The sequence below is a fragment of the Dermacentor silvarum genome, chromosome 2, assembly GCF_013339745.2.
Source record: "Dermacentor silvarum isolate Dsil-2018 chromosome 2, BIME_Dsil_1.4, whole genome shotgun sequence".
NCBI lineage: Eukaryota > Metazoa > Arthropoda > Arachnida > Ixodida > Ixodidae > Dermacentor > Dermacentor silvarum.
The window spans coordinates 262,484,829-262,502,657 of record NC_051155.1 but is presented as its reverse complement, the minus strand read 5'-3'; the positions used below and the strand labels follow the sequence as shown (position 1 = coordinate 262,502,657).

The window sequence follows — 17,829 nt, the reverse complement described above, 5'->3', positions numbered from 1 at the left end:
TATACTCTGAGTGGTCTGTAAGCAACAAATAAGCGCTGCCATAACTCGCTCTAAATGCTCGCGTTCTGTCCTTGTGCCATCTGCAATGGAATCTGCGTTTCTTTTTGCTTGCCTTGGATGTGATGCCCTCTTAAATCGTGTTTCCAGGCTTGTGATGATTTGCAATCGATTGCTTCAATTGCACGAAAATTTATTCTAAATCCCGTTTTTTACCTATACCACAGGTATGTTCAAAACTATGCCTAAAATAAATATGTTGTGCCTACTGATACTATTGCCAGTGTCATCAATTTCAATGGGCATTCTTACTCGTGTAGCAGTGCGCCACCAAAGTCACACTCAGTGCGCTGAAATGCACTTGCTCAATGTTGCTAAATTTGCCTGTGCGACACGGATATTAGTCTCCTTGCAGCACTAGGGTCAGCACTGACCAACCACTGACAGTACAAAATGGCAGCTTACTGCTTCATAAGTAACGTCTGCTTGACATCGTCTGCTCGTGACCTGGTTACCGTCGACATGCCCGAGCATTACCTCCACCATGACAAAGGCTGCTATTTTGAATGAACATATAATTACAGTAGAAACTCTTGCATGCGTTTTAGAGAAAAAACAGAAGTGGGAAAACGTACGCTCTGAAGGTATTAAAAAAATGTAACACTCGGCTGTGATTGAGGTCTACATAGTAGTAGTACGAAGCATTGCGCAAGTCACAGCAGGAGACGCTTTAGCATGTCGAGCTGGTAGAGCCCGAGCGGCGCATGTTGCCGTTTTCCTATTGCGTAATGTGTTAAGACGGCGACGGGAAGCAAACGAAATCAAGCTGGTGAGTGACACCACAATACGATGCCGCAAGAGTGAAACTTTGAAGCTCACTTTGCGCCACCTGTAGCAGGGAACGGCGGCATGTTTCGGTTATCGCCTATTAACCCTTTCAGACACCACTTAATCCTGTTAATTGAAAACTTAGTTTCACATTTCTTGCATCATCAGAATAATAGAAAGTGTACAGCTGCAGCAAAGATAAGAATTTTCAATTATTCAGTAAGTTTTGTCAAGTTTTAGAATCTGGACTCCATTCAAAAACTCAACTACAGGAACATCAAACATGAGAACGTCAACTATTTTGTGTATTGAAGAGCTTGATAAACAATTATTCAGCTGCCTGAAAATTATGCCTGGCGCATGACATTGCGAGAAACAATGAAAGAAGTGAACCCACTACATACAACATACTGTCATCGAGCAAGGACACCCAACCATCGACCTTCCCACTCATTTTACTACACCATTTTGCATATGCGATCCATAATTGCAGCACATTTCCAACCGCAAGTGTTTCAAGATATATGCGACACATTTTAATTGCCATTACTTTCATCAGTGCTTTTGCTGTTGATGCACTATCTTGGTGTGCACAATTGTGTACACTGCATCTGAGAGAGTTAAAAGCGTGCAGGTAGGCTTTCAACGGCACTACACCCCAGGCACTGTTAAACACACAGGTGAAGATATGTTTATCGCAATAGAGTTGGTGGTGGTAGCTGTGAACGTGTCGTGCAAAAGAGCTGGGAGAAGATTTGCTGGTACAGGAATAGGAAACTGGTCGAGTGCGCGCCGGCGTTTTCACGTGACTTAGAAGGGTGAAGGTTTGGGCTACTTGGTTTTGCATGAGGCTATGTGGTGTAGCGCGAAGCAGGATGAGGGACAAGTGCTTACTGCCAAATTTTTATTGTCCAATGCAAGGTTTTATATGGGAAAGAAGAAAAAAATGAAATAAAAACAAAATACCATCACCACCCACTGCATGTGCTGGCGTTGCCCAAGAATGCCAACTCCTTTCGCGATAAGTCCAGGGATGGCTTACTAATGCATGGGTAATCTTCTCATGCCATGCTGGCCGGTTCAACAATGATGCTTGCGCACTCATCCATATGCTTAAAGGTTACTTTTGTTTTCTCGAACACCGGTTTACAGCCGCATGCGCTGCAATGGAGAGCTAAAAACCTTCCTTCCCGGTCCTGACATTATTGCCATGTTAACGCAGACAATCGTTACTTGCCAGTCTGTTCCACGTAGCATGCGCCGCATTTGAAGGGGATTCTGTACACGACCCCTCGCTCACAACCCGCGTATTGGTTATGGTGCTCAACTTCACACTGGGCTTTGTGTTGATAGGGATGCTTCTCATAGATATTGAACAAAGCCTGCGTGGGGCAAAAAAAACACACATACACTGACCCGCCCACCGATTTTTTTAAAGTCAATGGGCGACTTGATGTCTGTATGAAAAAGGACTGTAAGGTTGTAGCGATTCCAGTCTGCTCGTCGGTAGCTGTAACCTCGCTGTTATGTTTCCTTCTTTCCCTGCAGATCGTCTCAGCTACGGAGACTAGTAATCCATCAGGATAGCCCGAGGCGTTTAGGCACGTAACTTGTGTATGAAAGCTGCCATTTAGCCTGTGGTGGCAGAACCGGTCTAATGCATTAGAGCCAGGCGGGTGAGGATTGCGTGGAAGCTAATGCGGCGGGCAGATAGCTACTGTTCTTGATCGCACGTTTCTGGTGCAATTTCTTGTTTACATGGAATCTAATGGCCGAAAAACGTATGCGATCGCAGTTTCGCAATGTACTGAACATTAGTGCCGAAAAATTGTATTTTCCTGGAACTTACGAACCGCTAAAAACAGTGTTACTGTATTTAGTCATTTGTGTTCTCAATCACAAATGTTGACGCCAAGAAATCGTATGTAACGGTATCGTGTCAACGAGGTTCTACTGTTTACATCCTTAACTAAAGCGATCTGATAGGCAGTTGTACAAAGCCAAATACATCGGGACCAGTTATATAGCATGCTACTTGTGAAGACTGTGGCAATTGTCAAATAATAAAGTACCAGTATGGGAAACATTTCTTCCCAGCAGTGACAACAGAAGCGGCATTCTGTGTGGTAATGTGTGTGTGCCCAAAAGGTATTTGTTTCTTACATACTGAGGCTCTTAAGCATCAGTATCGTCTGCAATTCTACTAGACCATTTAGCAATGTTCAAATGAAACAACATTTATTTACAGCTTTAACAAATTGCAAATATGCCATGCTTGCACAATGGGGATCATTCAGCTGTGCATAGACAAAATTCGTTATATTAAAAATGGGAAAATAATGAGCCGTGGTTATTGAGAACATTTTGATGTAGCAAATATATCCTTAATCTTGATGCTTTACTCTAGAAGCGCTCTGCAACAGTAACAAAATTTCAGGGGAGGTTAGCATACATTTCGATATAATTAGCATAATCTGAACACGTTAGTACACATACTGCAACATTGAGAGAGGGTCAGTGCTATGGCTCCAGAGATAACTCTTACTTGCAGCAGTCAAATGTAAGATGCAAGAAATTACATGTGTAGATTTAGTTTCAGCATAGCAGAGGTTTAGATAAACAGATGCCATAATGCTGGAAGGCAAGTGATGAGCACTGTTTGTGGAGACATATGATGGCAGCTTGCCTAACCAAAACATGGAAATTTCTTGCAGTGAGTAACAGTACTCCACGTATCTGCTAGCCTCAACTGCCGCTGAAATACATCCTCTTGTACTATGGCAGACATATATGCGGGTATGTCAGTTATACTAAAGCTCTGCATCGAAAAAAAAAAAAAAAACTACACTTCTGTCCCATAGTAAAAGGCATGCTGGTGACACGCATGTTGTCTTCCTCCCACGCACAAAGGAAGGTCACGTGTTCAATAACTTATGAGCCATGCAAAATTTAAGCATGCTGGTGAGCTTGATGGTCTTGGGATATAAATAACTGGTTTAGTCTGTCATATTTGGCCACAAGAGGGCACGGGAACATTGAACAAGGAGGAAAAATCACGCTATGTCTTTGCCTATCTTCACTGTCAGTCCTTGTACACTGTTGTGGCCAAGAATGCCCGGATGAACAACAGGGATTGACCGTCAGCACAATAGAGTTACAGAGGTGGATAACAATCGGTGTCCACGATGTCAGCCAATCTGATGTACCGTCTAACGTGCCGCCAGCTATCTGCATCCAGTCGGTCCAGTTGCAACCGCAGGCCGCCTTGCTTCTCTCCGTACAGCGGGTGACAGACCACATTCTCTTGCACGACGCCCGCTGCCTTCATGAAAGTGGTCATGTCGACGAGCCCTTCCAGGGCCTGCTGAACAACACCGGCCGCTGTGTATTCGTCAATGGAGGCGAACTCCGCGACTGTCCTGACCACGCCTTGACCACAGGACACCTTCTCCAGTGCCCTGGCGCATCGCTTGCTGCGGTTGACGCCCATGACGTAATGCGATGCCCGCATGGCCAGAGCCCGGTTGCGCCTCAGTACTCGCTGGACCGCTAGGTACTGCGGACACTCATCAATGGCACTGTGGTTGAGCTCCAGCATGGAGTAGTTGCTAGAGAAATGCGGTTCCAATGCACGGAGGAATGCCTCGAGCGCGGCGCGGTTGTTGTCTTCGACGAAGAACCCGAACTCGCACAGAGTCGTGCTGTCCGCTATCGCCGAGGCCATCAATTGGATTTCGGGGTCGGTGAAGCGCGTCTTGCGGATCCGAAGCGTTCTGAGACTCGTGTTCCGCGCGAGCGCGCGCAGCAGGACTTCGTGACTCCCGTAGAGAGGTCCGCTCATGTGCAGCCTGAGGTCCAGTCTCCTGAGCGTCATCGATGTCTCCAGAAACTTCGCCACGACGGAGCGCACGGCGTCGTCATCGCTGAACAGCTGACCGTAGACCACTGTCAGAGAAAGTGAGCTGACCTGAACGAATTGGGGCAGCAGTCGCAAAGCTTCGCCGACCATCTGCGGGTCCCGGAAGTTTTCGGAATCCAGGACCACATTCTTTATCAGGGCAGGATACTCGACCACGTTTTCACAACAGCCGTCCCTGAGGACGTAGGCGTGGTCCAGGCGGATTCGGTCTTCGGTGCCGGTCTTGCGGATGACGTTGCATATGGCTCCCACGTCTTCGTTGCGAATCCGTGCCAGCGTGACCGCACTCAGCGTCTTGTTGGCGCGAACGGCCTCGCAGAATGAGAAGCACTCATTTATGGTGAACGTGGAGATGTCGACGGTGAGCTGCTCCAGTGACCGGTGCACGGCCAAAGCCCGGAGGCATCGAGGGAATCCATTGGGTGCCTCGGATTCGCGCTTCTTCCAGTGCTCGCGGGATGTGAAGCTCCCCTGGAAGACCTCGAACCAGGAGGTCCCAATGAGCGTGAGACGCCGCAGCGTTCGGTTCTCGTTGAGAAGCTTGGCGACGACGGAGAAGTTCCACCGGCCCAGGAAGAATCCCGCGACGCTCAGGTCCTGCAACGACCGGTTTTCGCAAACACCATCCACGATGGCGCTCAGAGAGGGCGGGTGGCTGGTGCAGCTCCTGCGCACCGTCAGAGACAAGAGCTGGTCGCAACGCCCGCTGGTCAGGTAGTCCCGGAGCAGGGCGCTCGTCTCGTTGGGGTCGTGGATCACAAGGCAAGCGCTGAGCGTCAACCTCCTCAAGCTGACGTTTTTCTTGAGAGCTCCAAAGAACGCATCGGCGTGTGGAAAAGGCATGTGGACTTCTGTCAAGTCGAGCGATGTCAGCGTCGACGTCGTCCGCAGGAAGGCCAGGAGCCTGCCGCAAGGAGGTCTCTGCAGCTTGTCATGGGTCCAGGCAAGCTCTCGCAGTCGGCTCAGGGAACCCACAGCGTCGCAGAGGCTGTCGACAAGTGGCTGATTCACGTGGTACACGGAGCGAACCCTGAGCGCCCTCAGAGACGAGCCGGCCCGTGTGATGGCGTCGCGGATAAGATCTTCGTGAGCGCCGAACATTCGGCCAGCGACGTCGACCGCGATGACGCAGCGGTGCGTCGCAAGGACATCTTGGACTATAGTCAGGACACGCATTCTGTCCTCTGTCTTCGCTGTGACCTGGGCGTCGCCCCCCGCGGAGGGGTACTGGATGTCTGCCGCCATCTTGCGGGCGTCGTATTGGGACGTTGTGGCGGGCTCTAGCTTGCTGGAATCCCAGGGCGACTCGTACCACGAGAGGGACAGTTGACCGGGCAGGATTTCCACGAGTTCGAGTCCCACCGACCGCAGACGATCGTTGAGCGCGTCGAGCTTCTTGAAGATGGCACAGGGGCAGTCTGGCTCAGTGCCCGTGCAGGGACCTACTAATTCGCCATCGGCCGACTCGACCGAAGAAGGTCGATCGCGTCGACCAGAAAAACAATGCCGGCTGAGTGCTTTTCCCATGTCTGTGGAATCGCGGCCTGCACCGTAGAATACGCTGACCTCTCCTTGCAGAAAACGTGTTGGACGAGAACCTGCACAAGACAAGAGAGCATGGGTGAACGCCCATTTAATTCAATGCCTGAGCAAAAAAAAATGGCATTAAAGCAGTAAGAGCAATAAAGTTGACAGGCAAGTTTATGCTTCAGGGACCATTTGAACCAACACACTAAAAATGAAGAGTTCCGGGAACTCTATTTGAGGGAGTATCTGCTTGTCCCATATTTCACTCCGTTTTCCAGAGTAAAACGCCGCGATCTCGGACAGAGTATTGGTACTATTGGTACTCCCCCAGAGAATTGGCAGAGTGTTGGCGCTTGCCCCACCCCCTCGAGTGTTGGCGCTTCCCCCCCCCCCAACCCCCGAGTGTTGGCGCTTCCCCCCCCCCCCAACCCCCGAGTGTTGGCGCTTCCCCCCCCCCCCCACCCCCCCGAGTGTTGGCGCTTCCCCCCCCCAACCCCCCCGAGTGTTGGCGCTTCCCCCTCCCCAACCCCCCCGAGTGTTGGCGCTTCCCCCTCCCCAACCCCCCCCGAGTGTTGGCGCTTCCCCCTCCCCAACCCCCCCCGAGTGTTGGCGCTTCCCCCTCCCCAACCCCCCCCGAGTGCTTGTGTTCCTCCCAATTGTGTGAAAGCACTCGCAATGTAGTGCCATGGTCATATCAGAGGGAATTCAAGACACTTGCATGTCAGGGATATTTGATTCCTTCATAAGCAGCTCCTGCACTTAGACTTAGTGAATTGAATTTGATGTTTAGTCGCAGAGTCACTCGAACAAACCTTGTTTTTCTTAAAAAGTCAACATTTTTTATTGTTTAAATAGCAAGACAAACTGAGTAAAATTTCGAGAAACATACTGATGCACACATAAAATCCAATTACAAAGATGTTCACGAACAACAATCTTGCAATACATAAACATTTTCTCTAACATTCCATCGCTAATGCAGGGAGAAATTCTTTATTTTCAATCGGCAACATAAAAAAAAAACTAAGTATACAATGAAAAATCAAACAAAGAACAAGCATGCAAAAACTCGCAAACTATTGGCACTATGATTGAAGAGAAAGATGCACCACATTACTGGCCAGAAAACGCATTTCAAGCACAAAGCTCGTGCACTTATATACCGTAGGTTACCAGATGAGCTGCTAAGGATAAGGCTGGTAAAATAATTTGTGCAGGAAACATTTTTTCATGTCATATTATAAGACAGCTGCTCGTTTGATAACGTCCTATGCAACGTATGGATGCTCCTGACTGAGAGTGCAGTATAATTAGAAATGTGATGTATATTTTCATGTAAAGCCGCACGTCTAGTTTTGGTTATAAATATTTCACATAGTTATTCATGTATTGGCTGCACTCCCCTTTTTTTCTAAATGCACATCTTGCCGTGGTTGTCCAGCACTATCTCCGCCCTGTGTCAACGAGGTACAGAGGTTTATCATAGTTCCTATTCGGTTGAATGAATAGCGGATAGTATTTTGGCAGAAAGCTCGAATGCACTGTTGGCATCCTCATGAATGCAATTTCCTGGTGCTGTCCGTATCGTGCCATCGTGCTTTCTCATGCATTGTATTTCGTAGACAGCTATTGCCACAGTGCGCTGACGCATTGCACAACTGTTGGGGTATTCTTGTTTTCTACTGTATAATTTTTTTTCTCACAAGAGATCACGCGATACTTTGTTCATTTCGTACAGATACATATTCTAATGATCTGATCTCGGAAGTGGGGATTATTGCTTGGAAAACAATAATCTGTTACATTTCATTACTTTCATGCATATGCCATGATTCGAACTACCTTCCGTGAACTTTTGCCATAATTTAAGATGTTTTGCTGCTTCATTCTGCCATTGGTATGTAATAGACTAATGAAGTAGCACTAACTTCCCCATTCTCTTGTTCTTTTGAATGTTATCTAAATATGACGCTCCATTGTATACATAAATACCTGATGCTTATTTTCATAACAGCACAAAAAAAAGGATTGATTAAGACAGAAATGAGAGGAACGTGGTGCCGATTGTCAACAGGCAAACATATTTGTGATGCTGCCCCTTTTTTTTTTATAGCCGAAATGCTACTTCATGGCACATGTTTGTAGCCAAACACAAAGGAGGAATGCAAGGAAGCAAAGGAAAGGAAGAAGGCACACCAGCAAAGAACACCACTTAACACATTTCATTCTAGCAGCGTCATTTTGGTATCAATGACGAGAATGGAGGCTGGCTGATACATCTTGCTTTGTTAATTTTATTTTTCTTTGATGAATGCTTCCATAATTTTGTGTGCTACTTGGTCACCATCTCCAGCTACATGCACCATCTCCAGCTACATCAGTACACTTCCAAATGCAAGCGCATTGCTGCCCTAATAATGCATGGGTGTTCATTGCGACACTTGTTAAAATACCTTCCGGTCTGCCCAATGCAGATACACCTGCAGGAGAAAGGAATCTTAACTGACAAACTCACATGTGCATGTAAAAAACATGGTGGCCTGCCTTGTTGGGTGATGTTTTTGTGCTTGCTAAGAACGGTATTTGTTCTTGCTAAGAACATCAAATCCATTTGGTACCTTGCCACGACTATAGTAAAATAATTAGAGAGGCCATGAATGTACAACACCATTGCCTTCTTTTTACGCATGCAAACCAGTGTTGGGATGAGTACTGGCACATACCACTTTCAACTGTTTAACAGCATATCCAAACTTGTACTTATTAGCTACTCTGAATTTCTTGGGTTTTGTGATCTGCTCCATGGCACTGAATTCCATCAGGTGGATACGAGATCTTGTCAAGGTTGCTGCTATTCATGGCTTGGCAATTTCACTTTTCACCATTTTATTGTGCTCTGAGCAGCACTTCAGGTGTTCCTTCTAGGCGTTTCTTCTTCCGAGTCGTACAGTTTATCGTCTGTGGTCAGGGTTCGCACAAGTCTTCTTATTTACAGCTGAAAGTTTAGAGATGCTGTTGAAGTAGAAGTTGAAGTAGAAAAGGTGAAAGGGTGACATGCGAGTACTCAGTCCAACACTATGTTACTACACGTAAAAGGCACACAGTGGTGCAGTGTGTGCATGGCTTCTATTTTTTTGAAAATTGTTGCGCAAGCTACAGAAAGGACTTGATGTTCTCAGTGCGGAATGGCTAGGCTCGCGCTTTGTAGATGCTGAGAGGGACATGAGACTGAAGGCACTTCACAAAGACATTGCACAACGAGGATTGCCACCATGTTTTTTACATGCACATGCTTCGCTATCTACGAGATCCCTTTCTCCCGCAGGTCTGTCTACATCAGGCAGACTGGGAGGCGTTTTAATAAGCGACTTAGCAAACAATAGTACAATGTCAAGGCAGCAATGTGCTCGCAGTCGCAGAGCACTGCTGGGCCTGTATATGCCAGCCATGGATCAAGAAGGTGCAGGTCCTGTACTACCACCGTGACCTTTTGACAGGAGCAATTATGGGAGCATTTTTCATAAGGAATAATCAAGTTGAAACATGCAGCTATATGTTTCCCTAATTGATATAAAAAATTGTTCTGCTGAAATGAAGACAGCAGTGTGAAGTGGTTTCTTGCTTGTTTGAATGTACTTTTTCAAATTATTTTCTGATTTCCTTCTATTTCTTTAACAAACCTGTACCATGAAGTAGCATGTCAACTATAAAAGTGGACAGCAAAAATAAATTGCTCAGTTGATAGTCAGTGCCATGTCCCTGTTGTGCCTTTCTCATTCCGCATTAATTGCACTGTTGTTAATTATAAACCAGTACCAACTATCAGAGTTTACTATTCTTCTGAACCTATTTTTCGTATTCTGTCGTCAGTAATATAATTCTGTGGATTGTTGACCCACTCTCCTCTTTGATGGCATACCTTGACCGCACAAATAACTAAAATTGAAATGACAATATTAGCTTGTCTAAGGCAAAACGAGTATAAAATTGCAATAGCATTAAAATCTTGCTCATCACATTTCTTGCGTTATTTTGTAACTTTTCGCTCCGTATTACGGTATGAAAGCTGCACCTCTCAAGAGCAGCGGCCATTTATTGTGACCAGTTAAAAATGCAGTATAACTGAAGTGTGGCGTGGCTTCAGATGCAATGAATTTTTGCATCGAAGGCTACTAAGCACAGGCAGGGCAATGCACAAAGACAAACAAATAGGTGAATCATAAATCAGGAAGGGCACCATCCCTTCTATGCCCATGGTTTTCCATGTGGCTATGCCTATACTTCCGAAATGAACCAATTACCTGGAACCGCAGTTTTTTTTTTTCCCTACTGAAGTGGTGAAAGTACACTAACGCAAAAAACATTATGGCGACTGAATGTTGTCACCCCCTTAAAAGAGGTATATTTGTGACTGGGCAGATTTATACAGTGCCTGAAGCCTCAAATGTGTCATTAGTGTTTTTCAAAGATTGTATTTTAAAACTTGTGCTGCTCTTTCTTGTATTTAATGTGTATATTTCTCACAAAGTGTACGTGACAGGAAAACCTTGTGTTCTTATGCTTGTATTGGATTCTGATGTATGTTCTGCTACGCAATCTTTTTTTGTTTCACTACTTTGAAATGTATTTAATACTCACTCCTGCCTAAGGCCTAACTACAGGCCGGAAGTACTTAATAAAAAAAAAAAAATTGTTGTCAAAAGATGGGTGTGCACAGGCAAATCAGTGCTTAGGTTGTGCAGTGCGCAATTTATTTTCTTTGACAAGCAAGAAACCTGATCGTCTGCTGACATTCATCACGCAACAAAGAATGCCTTTCTCACATTCTCTTTGTATTGTCTTAAATGCTCAATGCAGTTTGTTTTGGTAGCACGGTCACTTCATTGTCTAAAGTGTCCACAGCACTCCACTGACCGATTTGCATATTTCTGGTGCATGGTGGTGATTCATGACAATACTGGTGCATGACAATCATGTATTACAATCACACTGAATTTTGGCGATGCAAACGGCACCATGCATCCCATTCGAAACCATGCTGCCCTTTGTGCAGATATAAACTAATTTTACTTTGTCACACTAGTAAATTTAATTATTGAGGTACAGAGAAATTGGAGCTGCATTCCATAGCCACTGGCATTTTTACATATTTTAATAACGTTTATCTCTGGGCTATTTCAACTATAACAAAGGTCACAATGAGGAAGGTGTCACACACAGCACTGACTTTCAACTTGTGTATTAGACAGCTCTTTATTTTTTATTTTTTTTTCAACAAGAGCATGAAGCAGGCATTCCAGTTTATTCCTTCAGCTCATTTACTCCTCTTTCGTGGGATACTAAGAGCACAAGTTGTAAGCCTTGCACAGCTTCAAGGGAACACAGGAAGTGTTCAGTGGGCATAGAGCTAAACTCTAATGGCAGAATCAGTTCTTCCAGTGGTCATTAACGATTTCTAAAACGCTCAAAAAGTGTTTTTGGTTGGATAATGGAAATGCAAGTTTAACAGGTCACGATTCTATGACTGATGTTGACAGCTATGCTAGTTGGAGTGCAAATACTCGCACAGAATTGGATGAAAACTTAGGCACCACTGCTCTCTCACCTACTGAGAACACCTCTTGCATTGTTTCTCAAGTCACTTTGCACTGAATCTTAAGTCCAGAAATTTACTATGTACAAAAATGCTTACTATGTACAAAATATTATTTTGCCTTATAAAAATTTTGCCTGCAGAAACCATCAGTCTAATGGGTTTTTATTTTCCTCGATTATATGTTCACATCCACCAATTGCCAAACAAGTGTTCTAAGCTGACGCTTGCACAGTTCTTTGCATTGAACACATCCCTGCTTCTACTTGCAAACTTGGCTGGCAAGTAGATTGTCACCCTCATCAAAATCTCAAATACCTGCCAAAGGCACACGGTTGAGGGTGTCATAGAAGGAGATACCCCAATTTTGCATGTGTCAAATTAATTTTTCAATTGAAAGTGACTATGTGGCTTCTATTTAAGATGTAAGGTGCGCGCGCAACATGGTGTATGCAAACATCAAAGGCCTTGCTCCCGCTTCCGGAGGTGCGTGCGGTATTAATGAGCCGTTCCCCGGGGCATGTACGTAATCAATAATGCCTTAAACCTAAAGGGCTCTGCCCTAATGCTCCCACTTTCTTGAACCCTAGGAGGGAAGCCATACTTATGAAATTTGGCGTAAAAAATAGATAAAAGGGAAGACATGAAAATGTGCCTGCTTCATGTCATCACTTAAAATTCAGAATGACAGTAGTTTGTACTTGCTCCCTTATATCTGCATGGTGTTAATTTATGTCAGCAGCAAACCAAGCATGAGCTTTTGCTTTTTATAGCCAACACAAGCACCCTGCTCATTGCAAGTATAATTTCACTAAGTGAATCTGCAATCTCACTGGACCACTCTTTTTCGCCACGTGGATATATCTGCCGAGAGGCCAGACAAAAAGTAGTCACTTGTCGCAAAACTAATTGGCTGTTTTATTGCGATAGCAATTATATGGACACTCAAAAGCAGATTTCTGCCGTCGGCGTCGCCGTGAGGTTCCGTATGACGTCATTTGGAGAAGAAATCGTCGCCGCGCGCCGGACGCTGTATGTGCGAGTGAAAGGGCGCGAGGGGCGCGTCTTTCACGGGGAGTGAACGCACGGCGGAGAACAAACGCGCGTTCTGCGCCGTGCTCGCTTAAGGGCTGCAGAAGTAGGCATCTCTGTTCTCCTTCACAATCACCATGTATGTAGAGCAAACGCGCCTTCTTCCGACGAGCGAGAGGCCGTGGGGGAGGGGGAGGGAAGGGAGGCGACGTTTAGCTGCAGCACGCAGTGCCTATTTATATCAGAGGCTCCGGCAACAGTCACGAACGCCGCACGCATTTTGAGCGAACGCGGGCAAAACGCCGATGGCGTCGACAACAGTTCTGCGTGTTGCCGATGCTGCTGCATGTCCAAGTTTATACAGCTGATAAAGCTAATATCATAACTCCGTATAGCTCTCTACAAGTTTGCTATCGCAATTGATGCTTCGCCTTTCAGGTGAAACTGCGACAACTTTTTTCAAAACATATTTCCAACTTTTCAATGACACTTGCTCCTATGTGTATGTCTCCAGAGAGCATACTTTATCGTGATTGGCAACAGAGATGTTACAAAAATTACCAAGTCAAGGTGACTGCCAAGAGCATGTCAGAATTTTCATCTTGGTGTGGCATGCTGTCTTTTGAAAGTTTTTGTGCCATTTAGTTACATGGTACACCCAGTATACCCACATTTTAGTTTTCTCGTCCCAATAGCATGGCAACGCATTTTGATGCTTTGGAGTGCGCTCCTCTGCACCATGTGGAGTCGTGCTGAGGTGGCTCCTTGACACCATTGTGTCCTTGCAGCTGCCTTCTTGAGTTATATAAAACGGGTACCTGAAAAATATTGTGGGCAGAAATTAAGATGAGGAAATATTGTAAAACCACATAGACACAGTCAAGGAAAAAGGTCATTGCACTAAAAAGAACCCTTAGCACTTAATATTTCTACTGAAATGCATGCGAAACATCTAAATGACTGCGACAGTCAACTGCCAAGCCAATTTCAAAATTTAGATTTAAATAAAAAAAAGAAAACCGGCCGTTAGGCCACAGCCCAGCACCAATGTTACAAAACTGCGACTAAAAAATAGAATATTGGTCACTGTTGGCACACTTCGTAAATGCATCCCCTCCTCTAGGGGAGAGAGCTTGTTTATGGATGGATGAGGGGCAGTGGTGGTATGGTGTGCATCTGATTTCCGATGTTATCAACAAATATAATTCCTGAAGAGAATTCTGCCTCTTTCGCTTATCTAAAACAAAAGAAATCAGCTGCCAAAGTAAAGGGAACATACCGAGTAGAGTTAAGAAATTAAGAGAAGCATAAAGACTGCATTCGGCATACACAAGTGGCCAACAATAACGCAAATGTAGTGCTAGAAGAATGAGGGGAGATGATAAGGAGTTAAACCACCTTTAAAAAAACCCGTCAAACTTATGAGACCGAATTCTGTATGCTCTGCTTATGCTGCACTTGAAGCTCATTACAATATGAAGTACTCATATATGCAGTCATTTAACTGAACAGTGGAGCATGTAGTTTTTGTGCAACCTACCAAAAAGCAAACAGTGCAAAGCTGTAGGATGAACTCAGATGGGTCACAAACACCTCATGTGACACATCCTAGGCACTTGCCCAGTGTACCCCCCCCCCCCCCCCTTAGTTATGCCACTGCTCAAGCCACAATTTGACGATCGTATTTGCAGTAGGCATGGAAATATAGTCCTCTCGTTCAATGGCTATTACTGGCTGTGATTATAAGAAGGGGTAGCAAGGCCTGTTATGGCAAGCTTACCCACATTTCAAGATTAACAAGAAACACTTCATTGCGGCCTGCATCTAAGGTTTTGAACTTATTTTCATTTACGAGGTATGAAGTGGGGTTCATTTTTGACAGACTCGACTCTTGCTGCAGTTTGAAATCTGGCATTTTACATTTTAGAAGACATGTAAAAACTTCAGTTAGACCAACGTTATTAGTTTATTAGACCAACTCTTAGCTTGTGTATGACAGACGACTAATAACATGCAAGGTAACACTTATAATTTATTCCTCCACTAAAACTATTAAGGCGGTAAATACATTTCAATGTGCCCTGCAATAGCAAAATGCGCAGCTTACGCTTGGAAACTCACGCATACTAGCAAGCTCATACTAGCAAATGCATATCGAAAACAGCAAACGTGGAGACCGAGCCAATAACAACAATGCAGAACCCCCCTGTCACTGTAATCCTACAACAGTAGCCGTTATATTCGATTCCGGTGCATAACTCGCCACTTGCAAGACCAGTCACCGAGTTCATACACATAAGCGCCCGTTCACATTCGCACCGTGCTCGAAAACCGCAACACGACACAAAATCAGTCAAATTCCCACCACTTTAATACATTTGCAAAAAGAGGTCAGTCTTATTCAGCCCAAAACATGAATTCCCAATGCGTATTCAGGTAGTTCAAGATTGCGCGCCAAATGAACCTCACGCAGCGTGCAGCTGTATGCCTGCGGCAAGTTTTTACCCGGTACTAGCGTTGCACGTAACTTCAGTGGCCGCAGATTACCCATGGGCGAAACAGACTATCAAGCGCGCGCCTCAATATAACGAAAGCATGCCGCCAGCAAGTTGACGTCTTTTATCATGCAACTCCGTAGTTAAACAGCGCTCCACAACAGCAGACTGCCAAACTGAATTCAAACACATAAAACGCACGCTAAGCACGCTCCACATAGGCGCGAAATCACTGGTGAACAAACCTTTTTTTTTTTTTTTATGCGACCCCGCGCCTCCATTCTCATTGAACACACCATGGTTCACTCAGCGTTTGCGATGTTCAAAGCTCTTACGGATAGCGGCAAGCGGGAAAATCACATGCAGTCATCGCGACGACTGGCTTTTTCGAATGACGCAGCACGCATACCTATAGTCAGTTGGCAATCACGGCGGCTAACCTTCGCCACGGCCGCTCGATGAAACGCACCTCGAGCGGCCGTGCCTTCGCCATCAGTGCCTGGCGATAGCATGTCATAAACACAGAATGTGCCACTCAAGTTAGAAATCACTTACCGTGGAGGATTTGCTGTCCAATCCAACCAACAATGAACGACTGTCCTTTTCGCGGCGGCGAAAGATGGCCCACGAAACTTGGCTTGGATGGCCTTGGCGCCCACATGTTGGTGCCTGCCGCCTGCTCTGCTCGCTGAACGGATCGTCTTTCTCCGGCACTGTGCTGTTCCGCGTTGTTGTGCGGGCGCGCGGTGAGGCAACTCCGAAACAAAAACTAGTGCGCTGATCTCCGCACCAGTTCCGGACCAGCCTCGTTCAGTTTATGGAGCAGTACATGCTACGTTTTGTTCTCTGTTGCCGCAGGAGTGGAACGGGCATTCCACTCTCTCAGAAGGGGAGAGTATAAATAATATTTCACTCTGTCGCTGCGGATAGAGTGAGCAATGCATTTTACTTTACCCGACATTTTGGGAGTGTAAAACAATGCCTTGAAGTGTAAATCGGCCCCTTCACTCCTGCGCTACTCTGCCTAGTTTTTAGAGTGAAGGGCAAAACTTAGCGGCGCGCAAGTGTTGGTAAAAGGTGTTGAGGTGACAGGGGGAGTGACCTTAGCGCATCACATTTACGGAGAAGTGTTGTCGTTGCGGTGTGAGCAAGGATCGCATCTAGCCATTGGTTGACGTGGCGTTGGAATAATGTCACGTGCGATCGGCCGGGCGCTGCATGTGTAAGCGCGTGCGGCACTCGGTCATGCAGCTTTCTTCACAAGATCTCGCGCCCACGCGTAACGATCCACGTGGAACGAATTCTCAGGATGACACCAATTGCGAGATATTAATTCCCGAACTTTGCGGAGAAATGCACTGGCGTTCCAGTTACTTTCTTAACTAAACGTAGTTTTAGGCATTGAAGCACCAAAGTAACTGGAACGCCAATACATTACTCCGCAAAGTTCGGGAATTAATACCTATAGCAATTGGTGTCATCCTGAGAATTCGTTCCAAGTGCATCTCTGCCTTGCGAAATCCCCCGCTCGAATTTGTAAATTGCAATATGGACCATAAGGTAATTAGTTAACTTAATTAGAATTTTTGTTCATTAGTCCATTATGCATTTCAATTTTTGTGCAATTAACGTCCGCCTCTTCGAGTAGGCCAGCTGACGAACTCGAGTTGTGCTATCTGCCACAGGCAACCTTTAAAAAGTATAGAAAGTGTTCGCTGAAACACCCGGCAGATACGTTATACTTACAACCTTTTCAGTTATACTCTTATACAACCAGGGCACATCGACACTTAGCGCTATAGCTACTGCGAGGGAACGACTGGAGAGCATGGGCCGATTGCGAAGGCAGTTGTACAGTCTCACAGCCTCTCAAAGCGCGCGGGCTGCCACGCCAGAAGAATGGGGGAAACTGGCGGGTTCTCGCTTTCATAAGCGACGTTCTTGTAAGCAAGTACGTCGCTAAGTAACAAGTTAAGGACCGCACAAAGAGCGATGGAACGAAAAATGTTAGGCCTAATGTTAAGAGACGGGAAGAGAGCGGTGTGGATCAGAGAGCAAACGGGGATAGCCGATATTCTGGTCGACATTAAGAGGGGGGGGGGGGGGAAATGGAGCTGGGCAGGCCATGTAGTGCGTAGGATGGATAACTGGTGGACCATTAGAGTTACAGAATGGATACCAAGAGAAGGGAAGCGCAGTCGAGGACGGCAGAAAACTATAGGTGGGGTGATGAAGTTAGAAAATTGGCAGGCGCAAGTTTAAGTCAGCTAGCGCAAGACAGGGGTAATTAATTGGAGATCGCAGGGAGATGCCTTCGTCCTGCAGTGGACATAAATATAGGCTGATGATGATGACTTGAAAGTGGCTTTTGAGTAATTGTCCCGTGTCTCGACTTGACCAAGGCTACAAATTGCGCTGATTGCCGTCCTGACTTGACC

At 45.8% G+C, this 17,829-nt stretch overlaps 1 protein-coding gene across 2 annotated transcripts; it reads right to left on the bottom strand.

The window, feature by feature from the left end:
- Positions 1 to 1,706: 1,706 nt before the first annotated feature.
- LOC119443198 (uncharacterized) lies at positions 1,707 to 16,070 on the bottom strand. Of its 2 annotated transcripts, XM_049662661.1 has the most exons (3): positions 15,947 to 16,070; positions 13,568 to 13,714; positions 1,708 to 6,342 (listed from the first exon to the last, which is right to left on the bottom strand). In XM_049662661.1, the coding sequence occupies exons 2-3, from the start codon at positions 13,635 to 13,637 to the stop codon at positions 3,980 to 3,982; spliced, it is 2,433 nt and encodes an 810-aa protein (XP_049518618.1). In that variant the 5' UTR covers positions 13,638 to 13,714; positions 15,947 to 16,070; the 3' UTR covers positions 1,708 to 3,979. The 2 variants fall into 2 exon arrangements, with proteins under 2 accessions (XP_037564290.2, XP_049518618.1); XM_037708362.2 differs by lacking the exon at positions 13,568 to 13,714 and having other exon boundaries at positions 1,707 to 6,342; positions 15,947 to 16,067.
- Positions 16,071 to 17,829: the final 1,759 nt, after the last annotated feature.